The sequence below is a fragment of the Zeus faber genome, assembly GCF_960531495.2.
Source record: "Zeus faber genome assembly, chromosome: 18".
Lineage (NCBI taxonomy): Eukaryota > Metazoa > Chordata > Actinopteri > Zeiformes > Zeidae > Zeus > Zeus faber.
Genome location: NC_137210.1, coordinates 611,004 through 630,979, shown reverse-complemented (window position 1 = coordinate 630,979; position 19,976 = coordinate 611,004). Strand labels below are relative to the sequence as shown.

General features: G+C 42.6%; 1 protein-coding gene across 2 annotated transcripts in view; it reads right to left on the bottom strand.

The window, feature by feature from the left end:
- Positions 1–19,976, bottom strand: part of plekhm3 (pleckstrin homology domain containing, family M, member 3) — an 82,173-nt gene that overhangs the window by 52,719 nt on the left and 9,478 nt on the right. For both annotated transcript variants that reach the window (XM_080018606.1, XM_080018607.1), the window contains one exon: positions 19,934–19,976. This exon is cut by the window's right edge. In XM_080018606.1, the coding sequence (XP_079874732.1) occupies positions 19,934–19,976 (43 nt within the window). The remainder of the gene's footprint in view (positions 1–19,933) is intronic.

Sequence of the window (19,976 nt, the reverse complement as noted above, 5' to 3'; positions counted from 1 at the left end):
CCTCATTAACTAAGAGGTGGGGAGTCATCAATCTTGCAGAAAATACCGATAGACGCAATGTCACAGCAGGTTTGGGGCTTGCATGTTAACAAACCTATTGCTTACTAGGTTGATACTATGGTACTAATGAAAATGCAAATAAGCTCAAATGGAAATAAGTCTGGCTGACTTCTCGCTTGGGAAAGCTGAAGTGAAAATTAGCTGCCAGTGCATATGTTCACTTCATCTCCACTGGATATGTATGTAGACTCCTGTAATAGTCTTAATTTATACACACACACACACACACACACACACACACACACACACACACACACACACACACACACACACACACACACACACACACACACACACACACACACACACACACACCTTCTCATTCAGCTTGGGAGCTACTACACAACTGCTCTTTTACACACACACACACATTATGTGTGTGTGTGTGTGTGTAAAGCGACCCTGTGTACCTTGAAAGGCGCTATATAAATTAAAGGGTAGAGGCTTTTTTTTTTTTAAACAAACCCTGTCACTAAAATTTAAAGGAGTATTCTAAAACCTTTTTGCTTTCGCTTATTATTATGAAGTGAATGTTGATTGCACAGTGTAATGGCTATAGAATAATGACACCATCTGCGTTTAGATTATTTCCCTATAAACCTCGATATCACTATGCAATTCTGAATGCCACAAGGTACAAATTCCCGGGAAAATGATTAATTTACGGCAGTAAATAACCATTAAAGGCAGTAAATCGATCACTTCAGTAAGTAAGTTCAGTAAATCGATTACTTCACAGTAAGTGTGTCAATCAATGCGCAACTATTTGCGGAAATGGCGGCCGGTGGAGCAAACTAGCAGGTAATAAACCCTTGAATATAAAAATGACTCACTGAAATCGGTTGAGAAATGAAAACGTTATAGTGCTTTTTATCTAGAATAACCACAGATTGCCCGTTTGTATTTGTTTACAGGCCAGTCTTGGCCGTTCCAGTATGGTGGCAACATTGACGTATCGCAGCTACGAGCCAAAGGCGTCAAAGCGGTGTCTATGTATATGTCCATGATTGCGCAAATGAAATAAATAAAATTAAACTAAAATTGTGACAATTTCAATTTACCTCTTCAGTGAACATGCATCCTTTTTTTCTTTTTTTTTTTACACTTTTCCAAAGTGGAGGTTGTCTTTGCCACAGCGGTGCAAAAGTTGTCTATTCCACCTTTAAGAGTCTATTTGAAGAAAATAGGATGCATGCAAAGTTTGGGGCCGTTGGGCCCAGCAGTGGCGGGCTCCCCATAGTGACCACAGTATTACCAAATGTCTTAAGACATCAACAAATACTCTTAATGAGTTAAGTAAGGTTTATGTGATGACAGCCTGTGCATTTGTTAGTGTTTGACAAGTCAGTGCTAAACATACCTCCACTAGTGATAAACGGATTCATCAACATACTTGGTAGCATAGGTTTATGTAAAAGGTTGTATCATTGGAAAAAAATAAAAATACGAATACCGATACCTTTACATCAGGTAATCATAAAGCAGACGCTTTTGTAAAAAGCAAATCACAATTATTCATACACTGATGGAACCTCTTGGGACTAAATGAGTCAGACCCATTGCTTTGGAGCTGAAAGCAAACTCCATGTGTGAGGACACAAACACAGAATGATTTCACTGACTTGGAGGTGAGGAAGGAATGTCCAAATTTTAATTTTAGGGATAAAACCCCAGAAGGGATGAATATATTTTTATAGTAGGCCTATCCCCGAAATCTGTTTCTCCACAGTCTGCTAGCTTACTATCGACACCGACGCTCTTTTAATGGTTATTTAATATTCTCCAAGATTACAATTAATGTTCTCTAAAATTAAATGTGCACAGATGAATATTGACTTGATTCAAGATTAAATTAAGCAATGGCAAGTTATAAGAACTTTACTTGCTTCTTCTTGTTGCTTCTAAATCTGTTCATGTGTAGTATAATCATTGATAGGGTATAACCTTTATCTGCACTTTATCTGTGAAATTTCAACTGATATACAGTAAAGTCCTGTTCTTCAGAAAACCAAATATCAGCCGATATTATAGTGTGAACACCCCAGCGACGTCAGGATGTTGAAAGTCGATATTCAGCTTCTGCATGGCCTACTTTTCACCACAAATTTGATAAGAAACATATTTTTTGGGACTTTTTCAGAGAAATAAAGAGATCATATATTCAATCAATTCACCATTATTATTATATAGTCAGTCAGTCGACTGAGATTCTTCAAGTTGAGCAGTGTTTTTTTTTTGTCAGTCAGTGTACATAACAATAACAGAATAAAACAGATAGAAGCTTGCAAAATGCACAGGTATAACATTTCAATGAGGAATTATAATACGGGGGAATCATAAATATATTTTTACATGTGTGAATCATCGATCTTGCAAAATGCACAGGGATAACATTTCAATGAGGAAATATAAATTGGGGGAATCATAAATATATTTTTATATGTGTGAATCATCCATGTCTGGACACGGACGCCAACACGGCTCTCTGTGCGTTCCAATCGGCATGCCTGGTTCCTCCAAATAAAACCACGATAAACAGTGTGGGGATGGAACAAAATGGAACAGGGCACGACTCATAGACTCGTTAAGATTATTTTCTGCGCATATTGCATGGAGAGGGGGTGATCCGGGAGAGAGTCCGGGAGAAAGTGTCCTCATTACGCACGGTTTTGTTCCATATGCACTTGTTTCATTCCATAAAGAGATATATGATAACCTTTATCTAAAATAAAGACAAACCATTTTGGCACGCCAATAGCAGGCAATATTCGCATTGAAATGAGTTGGGTACTGCCCTACCAGGCTGAGTCTGATTGGTTTGTGACTTCATGTCTAATTTGCATAAAGTTGATCTGAGCGAACCTTTTTTTTTTGTTGCTACGCTTACCCTCCCGTTGTCGCACTATGTTGCTGACGCCCATGTCAATTGATGTCATTGGGTGCCATAGAGAATGAATGAGATCCTGTCTCTTTTGTCACTGATATGTTTGAGGATATGGTTAGTGTTGGCCATCTTCTGCTAGGCTAAAGCTACGTTTTCCACTTTGGGTTATATTGAGCAAATAGTGTTGCGATGAAAGTGGCTAGCAACAGTTGGTCGATGTCTACGCGTTGACACAAAGTTAATATTGGACATGCATGCCAGTTTGTAAATGAGAATGCTAGATTGCCAAGGGCTGGGCCAAGATCTAGTATGCTTAGGACTTCATGTTCTAAAATGTACTCAACATTTCACTACCGGTGGCACGGTGGCGCAGTGCATTGCACTGCTGCCTCACAGCAAGAAGGTCCTGGGTTCGATTCCCGCCTGGGGCGCTGTTGGCACTGTGCTCCGGTGGGTTATCTCCCAAATAGGAGCCTTTCTGTGTGGAGTTTGCATGTTCTCCCTGTGCTCACATGGGGTTTCCTCCACCTCACATCAGTAAGGACCCCCACCAAAAACATGCACCCATCATTGTCTGACCAGCAATGGACATTTATCACCTGATCCCCGGGCGCATCCACGTATGCTGCCCACTGCTCCTGGCTGTGCCCCTGGAGGAAGGACAACCCAGGATGGGTCAAAAGCAGAGAATCCATTTCACCGGCCACCAAATGTGCGTGTGTGTGTGTGTGTGCAAGCATGTGTTATAGTGTGGTGTGTTGTGTGATGAATAAAGACTGTTTCTTTCTTTTCTTCTTTCACTATTGTCATAGGGCTGGCCATTGAAAGTACGAATGCCCTGTTCTTAAATCCAAGTCCAAATATCGTAGTGGTGTACAAAGGTACACAGGCAGCCAGAGCCATGTCAGTGTGGTTCCGGAGTTAGTGTTTCGATTCAGAGCAATCAGGCTCTCGTTCTCCTGACATGTACAGTAGGGCAAAAAAGTATTTAGTCAGCCACCAATTGTGCAATTTTTCCCACTTAAAAAGATGAGAGAGGCCTGTAATTTTCATCATAGGTACACTTTGACTATGAGAGACAGAATGGGGGGAAAGAATCAAGGAAATCACATTGTAGGATTTTTAATGAATTAATTGGTAAATTCCTCGGTAAAATAAGTATTTGGTCACCTACAAACAAGCAAGATTTCTTGCTTTCACAGACCTGTAACTTTTTTTTTTTAAGAGGCTCCTCTGTCCTCCCTCGTTACCTGTATTAATGGCACCTGTTTGAACTCGTTATCAGTATAAAAGACACCTGTCCACAACCTCAAACAATCACACTCCAAACTCCACTATGGCCAAGACCAAAGAGCTGTCAAAGGACACCAGAAACAAAATTGTAGACCTGCACCAGGCTGGGAAGACTGAATCTGCAATAGGTAAGCAGCTTGTTGTGAAGAAATCAACTGTGGGAGCAATTATTAGAAAATGGAAGACATACAAGACCACTGATAATCTCCCTCGATCTGGGGCTCCATGCAAGATCTCATCCCGTGGGGTCAAAATGATCACAAGAACAGTGAGCAAACATCCCAGAACCACACGGGGGGACCTAGTGAATGACCTGCAGAGAGCTGGGACCAAAGTAACAAAGGCTACCATCAGTAACACACTACGCTGCCAGGGACTCAAATCCTGCAGTGCCTGACGTGTCCTCCTGCTTAAGCCAGTGCATGTCCAGGCCGTCTGAAGTTTGCTAGAGAGCATTTGGATGATCCAGAAGAGGATTGGGAGAATGTCATATGGTCAGATGAAACCAAAATAGAACTTTTTGGTAAAAACTCAACTTGTCGTGTTTGGGGAAGAAAGAAAGCTGAGTTGCATCCAAAGAACACCATACCTACTAAGAAGCATGGAGGTGGAAACATCATGCTTTGGGGCTGTTTTTCTGCAAAGGGACCAGGACGACTGATCCGGGTAAAGGAAAGAATGAATGGGGCCATGTATCGTGAGATTTTGAGTGAAAACCTCCTTCCATCAGCAAGGGCATTGAAGATAAAACGTGGCTGGGTCTTTCAGCATGACAATGATCCCAAACAGACCGCCCGGGCAACGAAGGAGTGGCTTCGTAAGAAGCATTTCAAGGTCCTGGAGTGGCCTAGCCAGTCTCCAGATCTCAACCCCATAGAAAATCTTTGGAGGGTGTTGAAAGTCTGTGTTGCCCAGCGACAGCCCCAAAACATCACTGCTCTAGAGGAGATCTGCATGGAGGAATGGGCCAAAATACCAGCAACAGTGTGTGACAACCTTGTGAAGACTTACAGAAAACGTTTGACCTCTGTCATTGCAAACAAAGGGTATATAACAAAGTATTGAGATTAACTTTTGTTATTGACCAAATACTTATTTTCCACCATGATTTGCAAAAAAATTCTTAAAAAATCAGACAATGTGATTTTCTGGATTTTTTTTCTCATTTTGTCTCTCATAGTTGAAGTATACCTATGATGAAAATAACAGGCCTCGCTCATCTTTTTAAGTGGGAGAACTTGCACAATTGGTGGCTGACTAAATACTTTTTTGCCCCACTGTATGTCAGAACATGTGTGGAAAGTTCAGCCAATTGGTGGATTCTGGGGTACTGGGTAGGGCTGTGACGATAACCACATTAGTGGTCACGTGACATCAACGTGAGGATAAGCTCATTACCATCATCACAGCAAATAATAATGATGACGATGATGATGATGATAAATAAATAAATCAATAAACATTTTATTTTTAACTGGTGGAAGTTACAGGTGGGCATAGGGTGTGTTACATGATCTATAAACACAATAATTATTGTTTAGTTATCCTTATTGACTGTCTTCCGTCCTACCTTCAAGGGCTTCTGGAGAAAACAACTGCTCAGGTGCTCGGCTCTTTAGTTAGTAGTTTTGTGCTTCGGAGTTGGGACAGTCAATTCAACATACGAGGAATTTATTTTGTGTGTGTCGGATTATTATTACTAATTATTTCTAGGGCTGTACCCGACTCATAATTTGTCAGTCACATTGGATTCGGCTGTTTAATGCGAACGGAACTAACGGTTCAATGCGCAGTGGGCACAGAAGACAACAACTAAAAAACAGGGGTTTTAGTTGTTATATTTGAAGTAACAGAGCACGGCTCTCCATGATTGGGGCATACAGAGAGCCATGAAAAAAAAGTCCCGTCGGTAAACTGTTACGGTAGAAGTCCACCAGGTGTGTTGGTGCAGGGTACGGGCGCCGAGCGTGGTTTTCCACCGGCTCCGCCGACTACATAGTGAAGCGCCCCAGATGCGCTGATGTTGTCGTAGAGAGAGGATATTGGAAGCAACAGCGATTAAAATATATTTTTGACAGTTTGACCACCAATGCTTTTATTAGTTATTGTGTGAAAAATATAAAACAATCTTTATGATTTCTGCTTATCACTTGTTTAAAAATTACATTACAACAGGTTGATGTTGTTTGAACTGTCTCACAATGGGTTTTGGGGATAAAGACATTTGCTCTCACTGTTCCCTTAATACCAGAGATGACTACTTTCATGCCTTCTGGCTCTGCCCACCTATCCTAGCATTCTGGACAAACATCACCAAGAAGCTATCAAGCCTTCTGGTTGCAGCATTCCAGTCTCCCCGACTATATGTCTCTTCGGTGACCTCTCCTCAGTTGACCCACCACATAAACACCACCAAGCCATTTTGATCGCTCTAACAATTGCCAAAAAAACAATTTTACCCTATTGGAAAAAGAGATAATCTCACCACATCCCAATGGTTATATTTATTAATAGAATACATCTCAACGGAAAAACTATTGGCAATATCCAAAAACAATGTTGATTCATTTAATGAAATATGGGCTACTTTTATCACTGACATGACTCCATCATTTAATACTTGAGTCTTCCTAAGTCGTGGCAATGTCGTGGTGTTTTGGGGCATGCGGGGGTCCTCCTGGTCTCGCCGGGGCTCTGCGGTTGGGTTGCCCAGGCGACTCTGGGGACATCCGTGGCGCATAGGCCTGTGGTTGTGGGGGTCTTGGAGCCCCACAGGGGTGTTAGGGGTGCCGGGTGGTGGCGCCCGGTCCTTTTCCTGAGTTGAGCTGGCCTGTCTCCAGGGGTAGGGGGGGAGGGTGACAGGGAATGTGGTGACACCGGATGACCCAGTGAGATGTGGCTCCAGGTCTCAACACTACCTTTTAAAAGTGGTATCAGCTTTTGGTTGCCGAAATTGAAAATATGGTTGCCAATTTTAGTCACCTTATATTTTGAGAAATTAAGATATTATGCAGTTATAAGTCAGCTTAATAATGAAAATGTGACATAAAAGCAGGGCTCGATAGTAACGGTTGCCCGGTTTCCCTCATCAAACAGATTGAGTGAATTGGCAACCATTTCAAGGCACCTGGTAGACCCCTTTGGCAACCACTTTAACATAAAAAATGGGGACCGGAAACAGCAAAACAGCAAAAACCTTTTTTGCATTGATATTTAAATATTGCTGTTACCGTCAGAATTAGAACGTTGCATGCATGTTTATTCACACACCAGTGCACACAGGCACTTGTTCACGTTTTAATGCCTTTCTCTGTCATGTGTGATGTGAAAACATCAGATTTCCACACAGAGAAACTAAGTGAGCATCCTGCTCAGAGTTCACTTCTCAGTTCTCAGCCGAAGAGTGAATCCCAGTGAAGGTTATTACAGCTAGGGATGCAAACAACTGGCTTTTCGGGGAATGTCGCTTTTTTAATGTCAATTTGGGTGACTTAATTGTGTGAATCGTCCAAACCAATCCGAAGAGGGGGTTTTTTTGGGGGGGGGGGACAAATGGGCTCTCCTCTGACATTATGTGAGAACAAAGACTTGTACACGGCTCTAGTCTTCAGTTGAAAGCGCCCCAAAGCAGGGAGCGATGCTGCGTTCATGAGCTCGGAAAAATTAATGCGTGTTGGAGGTATAAGGAAAAGTATATTTCGGACCTTTTTTCACCACACGTGTTTGCATCCCTGTACTGTTAACTAAAACGAAACAAAAAAATAAAAATAGGTGTGAAAAAACATTTTAGTTAAAACTAGACAGAAAAAAACAAAAACAAACTGGAACAATATTGTGTTTTTCAAAACTAACTAAAATAAAAATGAAAATACACAGGAAATGTCTTTAGTTTTGATCTATTTTTCCAGTCAATTTGTTCAATTTTGTCAACATATAGACGTTACAATACAATAACCAATTGTGGTGGACAAAGGGGTGTGGTAAAGCACCGGCGGCGGATGACAGCATGGTTCCCTTTTCCTGTGGCCACCAAGCTGCCTCAATCGGAACAATCAGCGTTTTTCTTAATGTTTTGTTTTTCTTACAGAGGAGATCGGCGCACAGGCAGGTGAGCAGCGCAGCAGAGGAACGCCATTCCTCCTGTGCCCGAGAGGACCATTATTAACCCCATTATTATAGGACTCCTCATATATATATACACACACACACACACACACATATATACATATATATATATATATATATATAAAATTGTGGCCTGCGTGCCACGTCTTGCAATGGACAATAAAACTCTTGCCATTACATAATTACATTACATTTAGCAGACGCTTTTATCCAAAGCAACTTACAATTGAACAATCACTGACGGACGCAGCCATCAGGAGCAATTAGGGGTTAAGTGTCTTGCTCAAGGACACTACAGCATGCTAGCAGGAGGAGCCTGGGATCGAACCAGCAACCTTTAGATCACTAGACCACCAGCTCTACCGCCTGAGCTACCATCCCCGCATGCCATGTCGGCATACCACGGCCAGAAAGACTCCGACTTCAGTCACCCTCCCTAAAACCTTACCTGTGGGAAGAGATCCCCACAAGTGGCACCCAATGTGGAGCAGAGACCCGGGAGGGGCAGGGCGCCAAGTAAAAGGCGCCCCAGAGTCGATCCGCGGGCTGCGGAAACGCCTCGCTGAACTGGAGGAAGAGCGGGAGTATCTCCGCCGCCAGCTGAGGCTCGTCCTCGCCAGAGTGAGCTCCCTGGAGCATATCGTGACCGGCTGCCGGCCCGCTGCCGCCGACCGTGAGCCGGCCAGAGGTCCAGAACCGCGTCAATCCCCAGGACCCACGCGGAAATCCCCGGATCCCCAGTCCGTCCCGAAGCCCCGGAGGATAATGTCTGAGGGGGCGCTACGTCTGACCCCAGGACCTACGTGGGATTGGTCAGGTTCAGTGGTGCCGTGGGACGCTCTCTCCCCTTCCCCTGCTGTCCCCCCTTAGCTCCAAGAGCGGTGTTGCCGCGGGAAATCAGGGAGCTGCGCAGACATCTGGGCAGGGGTGCGGACACTGCGGGCGGCCCGGCCATGACCGCCACGACTGTCCTCGGATGGAACTCGGCCAGGCGGTACAGGTCGCTGGCTCGCCGGATCCCTCCCCTGGTCGGAAAGGAGCCTACCGAGTACCGGAAAGGCTACAAGAGGGTAGACATCAGGCTTTGCTGGACTTGGGCTCTTCGTAGACGATGATCCAGCAACGCCTGGTTCGACCCGGGGCTTTGGTGGAGGCGTCACAAGTGGAGGTTTGTTGTGTGCATGGGGATATTCACACATATGCGATGGTCCAGCTCAAAATTTGTCACAAGGGAAAAAAGCATAGAATACAGGCAGCGGTTAGTTCCCGCCTGTCGCACTCACTGATTTTGGGCACGGATTGGCCAGGGTTTGACACGTTGATGAGAGAGGCTTGGGGAGTGCATTCACGGTCGGTAGGGAGATGTGAGTGTTGCGTGGCGCATGGTGACGCGGAGGGGTCGTCGGCAAGCGCCGACAGGTGCGGAGGCGAGATGCCGCCATACACGGGGCCTTTAAGGGGGTAGTTAAAATCAATGGCGTATTGACGCGCCCAGACGCCGTGCTCACTCACCCGTTTTTTCCGGTGATTAGGGACAGGTTATATCGAGCGAGCTGTGACGCTCAGACAAGAGAGGAGATAACCTAGTTGTTGGTGCTGAAGGGCCGCCGGGAAATGCTCTTCTAGGCAGCTCACCATAACCCAATGGCTGGTCACCTCAGTCACGAGAAAACACAACAGCGGATAATGGCCTGCATCTATTTCCCAGGCATTAGGGCAGATGTGCGTAAATGGTGTGCTGCGTGTCCTGAGTGCCACTAATTGACCATCTATCTCCATCCCAGAGGGCGGACGTAGCTGCACTTCAGTGTCGCTTCTCTGATGATTTCTCCTCTCTGCCAGGCCTCACGTCCCTCAAACACCACCATGTGGAGACAACCCCTGGGGTGAAGGTGCACTCCAGCCCCTTTGACAGACTTAACTCGAAAAGGTGCTGCAGATCCGGTCCAGTGGTCAGAGAAGTGTCAGCAGGTGTTTGTGAGGGTAAAGTTAGCTCTCTGTGGGAAGCCAGTGCTGTTTAACCCAAACTTCTCTCTCCCTGTCTGTCTGCAGACCGACGCGTCGAACAGAGGGCTGGGCGCAGTCTTGTCCCAGGAGGTGGAGGGGACTGGAGGTCCGACGCTGGACCTCAGCCGCAACCTCTCAGAGCGGGAGTCGAAGTACAGTACGGTGGAGAAGGAGTATCTAGCTTTCAAATGGGCAGTCATTTCCCTCCGCTACTACCTCCCGGGACGAGCCTTCAACCTCTATTTGGACCACGCCCCGCTGCAGTGGCTCCACCGCATGAAGGACACAAACGCCCGGATCACCCGGAGGTACCTGGCTCTCCAGCCCTTTAACTTCCGGTGGTCCACAGGCCACTGGCATAGATAGTCGTGGCTGACTTTGTCGGGCTGGACGGCTCCCCGGCCTGAGGCGGGTAGTAGGGGTATGTGGTGGACAAAGGGGCGTGGTCAAACACCGGCTGCGGACGACAGCATGGTTCCCTTTTCCCGCGGCTACCAAGCTGCCACGAATCAGCGCTGATTGGTCCAGCTCAAGGCAGGGAGTTTTTCTTAATGTTTTGTTTGTCTTAGAGAGGAGATTGGCGTACAGGCTGGTGAGCAGCACAGCAGAGGAACGCCATTCCTCCTGCGCCCGAGAGGACAATTATTAACCCCATTATTATAACACGCCTCATATACTGTATATATATATATATACACTGTGTGTATATATATATATATATATATATATATATATATATATATATATATATAAAAAATCTGCGTCTTGCAATGGACAATAAAACTCACCATGTCGACACACCACAGCCAGAAAGACTCTGCCTCCCTCCCTATACCCTTACCTGTGGAAAGAGACCCCCACACCAATTCTTATCTTTATAGACACAGCATTAATAATGGTGAGTGGTGAGCATTTACTGTACGTGTGTGTAAGAGAGAGACACAGGCTAAGTTTGATCAGGCCTGTGTTTGATCAGTGTGACTAGAGGCTATATGTTGACAAATTTGACCAAATTGACTGGAAAAAGACTAAAACTAAAGACATTTCCTGTATTTTATTTTAGTTTGTTTTGTAACTTCTGTAACCCCCCGCCTCAAAAAAAAAAAATATATATATATATATATAAAAATAGTGCTGTCAAAATAAACCCATTCATTTGTAATTTATTGAGAACTATTTAACGCGTTAAGAAAAAATAACGCAATTAAAGCAGCTGCATTTTGTTTACCCCTGGGCCACACCAGAAGCGACATGTCACCAGCATCATTCGCAGCATTCGAGACTTCAAACTTCAAATTTTGAAATTTCGCAAAATTTTAAATTAGTAATTTCATCTTTTCTTTCATTTTCAACCTTTTACTTTTAATTTATTTGTATTTGGAGTTTATTTGTTTATTAAGGTAGTTGGATTCGTTTGTGAGTTTAGCATTTATTGCTTATATTTCACACATCAGATTCTGGCTTGAATACAACGCGTTCTTCTCTGTGAGTTCGAGGAAGAAGGCAGGGACGGCAGCGGTGGGTTAATACCATTAAACAGAGGAGGATGCAGGATGCATACAGCTCATTGAAACAATGCTTCATTCCTCCTGAAAAGTGATCAAATTAAAAGCAATTTTCTCATGCATACCTGCATGCCTTTGGGATATCAGAGTCAAGCAAAGAAACTGTGAAGAGATAAATTATTGCAAAATAACTTGAAAGTCACAAAAGTAATTGGCATCCATCGTTGTTTATTCCATATTTGATAGTAATCAGACTTTGCTTTTGTTCGTAACAGAATATTTTACGTAATAAAGCAAATGAAAATGGCATGGACAAAAATGATGGGACCCTTAACCTATTTTGTTAACCTTTAGAGGCAATCACTGCAATCAAGCAATTTCTGTAGTTCTCAATGAGACTTTTGCACCTATCAACAGGTAGTTTGGCTACTCTTCCTGAGCAAACTGCTCCAGCTGTCTCAGGTATGAAGGGTGCCTTCTCCAGACTGCATGTTTCAGCTCTTTTCATAGATGTTCGATAGGATTCAGATCACGGCTCAAAGAAGGCCACTTCAGAATAGTCCAATGTCTTGTTCTTATCCATTCTTGGGTGCTTTGAGCTGTGTGTTTTGGGTCATTATCCTGTTGGAGGACCCATGACCTGCAACTGAGATAGAGCTTTCTGACACTGAGCAGTACGTTTTGCTCCAGAATGCCTTGATAGTCGTGAGATTTCATTGTGCCCTGCACAGATTCAAGGCGCCCCGTGCCAGATGCAGTAAAGCAGCCCCCTAAACAGAGCCTCCTGCATGTGTCACAGTAGGTATGGTGCTCTTTTCTTTGAAAGCTTAATTTTGTCGTCTGTGAACATAAGAGCTGATGTGACTTGCCAAAAAGCTCCAGTTTTGACTCATCTATCCAAAGGACATTCTCCCAGAAGCATTGTGTCTTGTAAATTAGCATTTTAGCAAATTCCAATCTGGCTTTTTTATGTTTTTCTTTCAAAGGTGGAGTCCTCCTGGGTATTCTTCCATGAAGCCCACAGTCACTCAAAAAGTGAAGGATGGTGTGATCAGACACTGATGTAACTTGACCTTGGAGTTCAGCTTGTACCCTTTTTTGAAGTTTCTTTCTATTCAATCTGGGGGTCGATTTTCCTTTTGCGGCCGCGTCCAGGGAGGTGGGCTACAGCCCCATGAACCTTAAGCCTCTGAGGTAATAATCACCCCCGTGCGGTCGCAAGTTTATTAAAAAAAAAACAAAAAAAAAAAACAGACATTTATAAATCTCTCTCTACCGCCGCGTGATTTTATTATACATGCGCGGCAAAAGAAATGCCAGAAAGCTTAGAAACGCGACTTTCCGTTTTAGAATATGATAATTATTAAATTAAGTGAGATGTGGCACTAAGTTAGACCTTGCATTTGTTCTCTCTGTCTTTCCAAGCCAATACCTATTCGTCATGTCAATGGATTCTCGGCTCCCGAATCCACATCCTTCCATTCAGACCTGATGCTGCTTTGCATAGGACAGATTTGATAAATCATCAGGTCCTGATACGGAGGTAGAAAGGCAGCATTTTGAATCGAGAATTGACCTGGCCGAGGACCCAATACCTGACGATGAGTAACATTTTTTTTTACTAGTACAGCTGTACATTCACTGTAAAGCACGTCAAGGCGATAGCTGAAAACAGTAGCACGCAGCCTTTATGCAGCACTGCTCTCCTCTCCTCTCAGCTCTCCTCCTAGCCTGCATCTTAAAACCTTTTTGTTTTACTTATTGTTACAGTGACAAACACACCCCTGCTGCAAGTTGCCACACAACAGCTACGCATTGGTGCCACGCAGTGTATTTGCACAGTGTGTGTGTGTGTGTGTGTGTGTGTGTGCATTTGCATGCAGTCCATAAGCTGGTGAGCTGTATGTCATATGTGGCATTCCCCTGCCTGGTTTGATGTATGTAGTCTGTAGAGATATATCTGATGTAAATATCACATTTACTTAGTTTTATTTTTGTTGTTTTTACAGTATGAGAGCACCTCTCCAAGCTGCCACAGAAAATCATTGTGTTTGCCATACATTGATTTATTTGTGGCAGAATATCAACACTGACCGCCACATATTGATCGACCCTTTCAGGATATTGAGTCCAAGACTTACATCTGTGTGACTACAGCGAACACTGGTGGACGCAAGGTGAACTGCAGCACATAGCCCTTTAAAATCGCCCTCTCGAGCCAGGCAGAAACTGTACAGGTGCCTCTTCGCCCACAAATTGAGCCTCAGCCACATTATCTGGGCAGGGAGGTTCACACCCATGTTTGTGTGTTTGGTGACATGCCCAGGCCTCACGTGAGGCTTCAGGCTCATATTTTCGTTTTCGTTTCTGAGTCGACAGGGGGCCCCGATAAACACACTCGGAAAACACACTGGAGGGAGGGAGGGGAAATAGACTGTGTGTGTGTATTTTGAGTATAATGACTGCACGGCTTTCGCTGGCACGGAAATTGGTACAGCGGAATGTCTTTTTCATGTCAACACTGGAGGTCAAACCGACAGTCCAGCAGCACGAATCCCCTCTCCATAGCGGCTCAGGTCCTCCGCACCTTCGTGACGAAGCCTGCTGAGGACGGCAGAAAGGATTCCTGTTCCAGCCCCTCATCCCATCGGCCAGGGGAGGCTGGGACGTCTCTTGGGCCGGAGCCGGGGGGCCGTCTGGATCCCGACTGCTCCTGTGATGAGGCGGGTTCTGCAGGGACTCGTGGTGCAGGGACTGGGTCTGTCGTGTCATGAAGCTCTTAAATGCCACAGACTCCTTCTGCTGCCGCTCAAACTTGTGGGTCATGGAGTCCACAATGGGTCTGAAAAGGCCCGACACTTTGACCAGAGCATCCATCTTCTCCTTCTTAGATATCTGAGACAGGTTCAAAACCGAGTTCAAATCAGAGTTTGATTTATAAATAGTAGAAAATGTTTAAACTGTGGAGTTAAATATTCCTGTTTTTTAGATTACAAGGGAAAACGCAGTTCACTTACCAAGACACTGAACAGCACTGAACGACGCCCATCTATTGTTTCCTTTAATACGTGCTTCCAGGTGAAGATCATTCATCCATATTCCATGTGATATGAAGTCACAATGTGAAACCGTTTAGATAGAATTCAACCTTGAAATCGTACTACTTTTACACACGGAGCCATTGTTGTGAAATGCGTAGAAGAAGAACCCTTCACGTCACGCACCTACTTGACTTCTGTTGGAAGTAATATGGCGCTTGTTATAAAATGGCGCCTCTGGTTGGAGAACAGTTCTTTGTGACCAGTCGCACACATAGTTTCCAGTACTTTTCCTGTTGCGTGCATGATGCTCATGCTCTGTGGCGCGTACATAGTTCTTTGTGATCCATATATCCTTTTGTGACGACTTGCTTAGGGGAGACTTTATCAGGGTTGTCGTCTTTGTCGTCATTGTCTTTGTCGTTGGTCTTGTCGTTGGTCGAGACTTTGCGAACTGACCCTGCAGATATATCGGCAGTAGCACCAATAAAAGGACCCATTTTGCCTCACACCTGTCTCCGTCTTATTGAGGAAGCTCCACACATCAACCAACCTGGGAGGGATCCGCTTTAAGGTATCCCAACACTTCCGTATACAGACGGTTAAAGCGCAGCACGGGGGTGTATAGTCTCACTTGTCTGTGAAAACTTTCTTCTCCGTATCGTTATGGATTACGAAAAGTGGGTGGCGGAAGCTCTGAATCATATTTCAGATCTTAATCTGACCAGTGCGATAGATCCAAGTCAGTGTTAGCAGCGCGTACTGGACTAGACTCTACATTTTGATGTGTTGTCCGTACTTTTAAACTCCAAAATAATTCCACTTTTATAAAACATGTACTTTCTTACTGTTAAATTAAAGCTTTTTTAAAAACAAAATTTGTTGTGTGTTTTTGACACTGTTCAACGCTGTTCGTGATTGGCCCATTCAGCAGTATGTTAATTAGCCATGAGGCTTTGTTTGCCTGCCAACCCCCATTTAGCTAGCTGAATGGGAGCTAGCTGAATGAAGTCTCGGGAAACTTTGAGGGTTATTATCTCAGAATCACAATTTGCCACACCCTTGTCATTAACAAGTCATAGCTTTAAAAGAATTTGCTTGATTTGCACAAGTGACACCTTGTTTGGAAGCTCTGATTCTCCACTTTCAAATGATATGAAAAAAATCAGCCGAAAGACCCTAATGTACAGTATGCGGTGGGTCACATTTATGAAAAGAGGGCTTGCTTCCTACAGCGGAGAGCTGAATAAGCAAAGAGGGCATGACAGGCATATAACAAAACTGGTTACAGAGCAGCACCACTTCTAAGTTGGATTAGAACCAAGAACCGCTTATGTCAGGGGCTGGGACAAGCAAGCCCAAGCAAAACATTGTGACCACGATTATTCTACCGCTTCAGCAGGACGGAATTCATGGACATAAAATCTGGTCCATGGAGCTCTCAAGTGGACAAATCAAGTGGACATAATATTAAAAAAAAAAAATCTTATTTTATTGAGTCGGAGCACACATTTTCTTTAAATTATTAGAACGCACAAGCTGTGAGCCCGCGAACTGAGGCAGTCCACGGAGCCCTGAACTACCGTAACCGAGCTGCTGGAGCGAGTTGTCCAATACAGCTGGACAAAATAAGTCAACAAATATCATAGTATTTATAAAGATAACATGTCAAATAATCACTAAATGTTATTGAAATGGCAATCTTAAGAAAATAAAACTAATGAAAAGTAGACAAATTGTATAAAATTGTCAAAGTTTATCAACATTGTGTGATGTGTTTTTTAACGAAAGAAAACAATGTTTTTAAAGTTAATTTTTATAATAACAGCTTGATAGTTTTCATGTATATGTAACATACATGAAGTTTTCTTTCATGTTTTTCACTATCATAAGTCTTATTTTACTGTGATTTCCTTCGTTTCCACTTACTGAAAATGCTAACGCTCTAAAGAAGCAGTTACCATCAGACACAATGGATTTAGATTCACAAGGCTCACTCACTCATTGTTAAAGCTTTCTGTATTTTAAATGTTTTATTTAAATGGGAAATATTACATTTTAAACAAAGTTTATTTTGTTGATACATTGACAAAGGTAGGAATAGAAAATATTTATTGTCAGATTCATTTACCATAATTACATAATTTGAAATGTAATTTATTTCATTTTAAGTGGTCTGCATAATATTAGAAATATTCATCGTTTTTTATTCTAATTTTTCAGTAATTTGTAGTGAATATGAATTAGTTATTAAATCATAATTTGTTTGTTGTAGTTCTTCATGACACATTTATTTTCAGTTTTTTAATTATTTTCAATTTATTGTTTTTTCTATTTAAATTTTCTAAAATATTGACAAACTCGTTAGTTACGGCATGTTTTAATGGAATTCATGCCTTTCATCTCCTTTTTTACAAATGGTTGTTTTCAGTACTGGTTGTCGTTGTGTGTCAATAATATCTGTCTGTAATCCGGTGATTTGAGTTCCGTTTGGCAGAATAAATTATTACTATTACAGAAATGCCGACTGACAGATTCAATGTTGATGTAGGCTACAGAATTAGTCGGTGCTTCATGTTTATTCAATCCAATTTTCATCCTTGGGCATGAATCTACAGTTGCCTACCATGACCCCTTTTTGATAATGTATTACCAGTCATCATTAACAGTGACTTCATAAGTGCTCTATCAATTTGCATAGTGATATTATCCAAGGCAGAATCATATTGATTTACACCAATACAGCCAGTAAATGGACTTGCATACGTTATTTGGAATGTTGTAGTAAATATAATTTGTCGTGTGGGCAATTCTGTAATTGCAATACAATCTCATTTTGTGTCCATGTGCAAACATCCTGAATTTATTTTTTCCCAGATTTCCTTTTAAACTCATAGCTGGACATTGTCTATTTCTGGAGTCTCCAAATAGTAAATCATCCTGGTGAACTGAGACATATGGGGAATCAACACTTACATTGAAAGTATTTTCATTAACGTTTTTTTCCCCCCATCAGGTTTTCTTCAGTACTTTTTTTTTTTTAAATGTTGTGACTGACCTGGTCAATAACAATAAATACATTTAATTAAAAAAATATTAGAATACATGTTATTTGTAATAACTACTTTATTGTAGTTTATGTTAGTAATGTAAAATTGTATTTAACTTACCTTGATGCATTGAAGTACACCCGGAATTCTGTGATGGTAGATGTTGTGTATCCTATACGACAATTTATGAGGTATTTACATTGATATACGATAGCAGTCTAATTTACGTATTTCTTTAGTAAAGTTGGGTTCAATGTTTTAGTTGGATTATATTTTCAGTAAGTTCCATTTCCATGAAATATGACAAATGCTGTGATATTTCTAGGGGTAATTACCATTACACGGTTTCTATTTTTCCGACGTCATCTTGTATTTTCAACTTATCACTGAGTCGTGCATTATGTTGTTTTCCAGTGAGGCTCAGATGACATTTCAGGGATTATTTCCAATAAATTTTTCCATTATCAGGCAAAGTAATGTTGACCACAGATTTAAAATATCAATCTAACAGATCTACTGATGTCTACCAGGTAAGAAGCTATATAAATATACACGTAAATTGATAGTTTGGTAATGTCGAACAAGTACAGAATGACTCTGTCCACTCCGTATCCTGGACATGGTCCGACTGGACATTCTCAATAGGAATCTGTACATTTATAGTAAACAATATGATAACATCATAAACGTCCTACTGTAAATCTAATCTCATTCAATTTTGAACGAGTGGCAGTGTGACGTGGCAGTTAACCAGAACAACTGAATATTTAGGGTCAAATTTGTTCGGTTTTTCACTAATATCTGCTCCATATGTGGATTGATTTGGATGAAACTTAAACCACAAGGTCTTTGTGACAGCGCGGTTCAAACAAGACAACCATGTTCTTGTGTTATGCCAAAGTTTATTTTCCAGATAGTTTTAGGCTTCAAAATTCAGAGAATTTTTCCTTCTTTTTCCTCTTACAAAAACAATAAGGGAACACTGCACAAATATTAGAGGCTAATAATAGTCCCCCATCCTGATGAAAAGGCGCAGATATATGTAGACGTCTAAAGTGATGTTATAATGTGGCTCTCGGACCTGCTTTTTTCCGTGGAAAGCAAACCAGTTCTTAGAAGGTTCACAAGTTGAACCAACTGCAAACCGGCACTAGCACCAGCCCAGAACCAGCATTCCGTTGGTGTTGGTGGAAAAGGGGTGCCAGACTGACCTGCCGACTGAGGACATGTTTAGAACGTGTATATAAATTGGCAATACAGCGATCACAAACACAGGAAAACCACAAGGTCGGGAACTGGAGCGCACGCACGGTACCTCATGAACCTTGCAACTGATGAGACCCGATCATCAGTGGATACTTGACAACTCTGAGCAGAAAGACGGAGAGCCTCCGCCCCCCCTCTCCCTTCCTCTCCCCCTCCCTCCCTCCCCCGCTGCAGTTTCAGAACACGGTAAAATAAACTCACAGCTTTTCAATACTCAGATTTTCCTGGTGGATAAAAAAAACAACAAAAAAACAAAACATTAAAAAACGTCTGTCATCAATGTAGTCGATCGCTAATGGATTACTTTATCGTGAATTTGCCCAAGCCTACTCTGCTCTGGCGCATCTCTCCTAGAGAAACGGTCCGCCCTTCCAACTGTCCAACTAAAACAGGGGTCTGTCGAGTCAATATAAAATACAGCAGTTTCCAACTAAATATAAATGACAATGCCAAATTCATTCACGCTTAAAAAAATAAAATAAAAAGGCTATAGACATCAAGGGGCAAAGGGGCAAGTGCACCCTCTGCCACTGCACGTGCATGATTCCCAATACATGAAAATAAACTAATTGTTTTCCCTGGTAATAACATAACGAACGATAAAGGCGTGGAAAAAATAAGCAGAAGCAGATAAGCAGAACAAAAACAAACCTTTAAATGCTCTGCCAACTAATACATACACAAACACTGTTCATCTGAACTCACCCTCCGTTTTGGGTTTGAAGGCAGGGTTCGTCAGGGTGCTGCA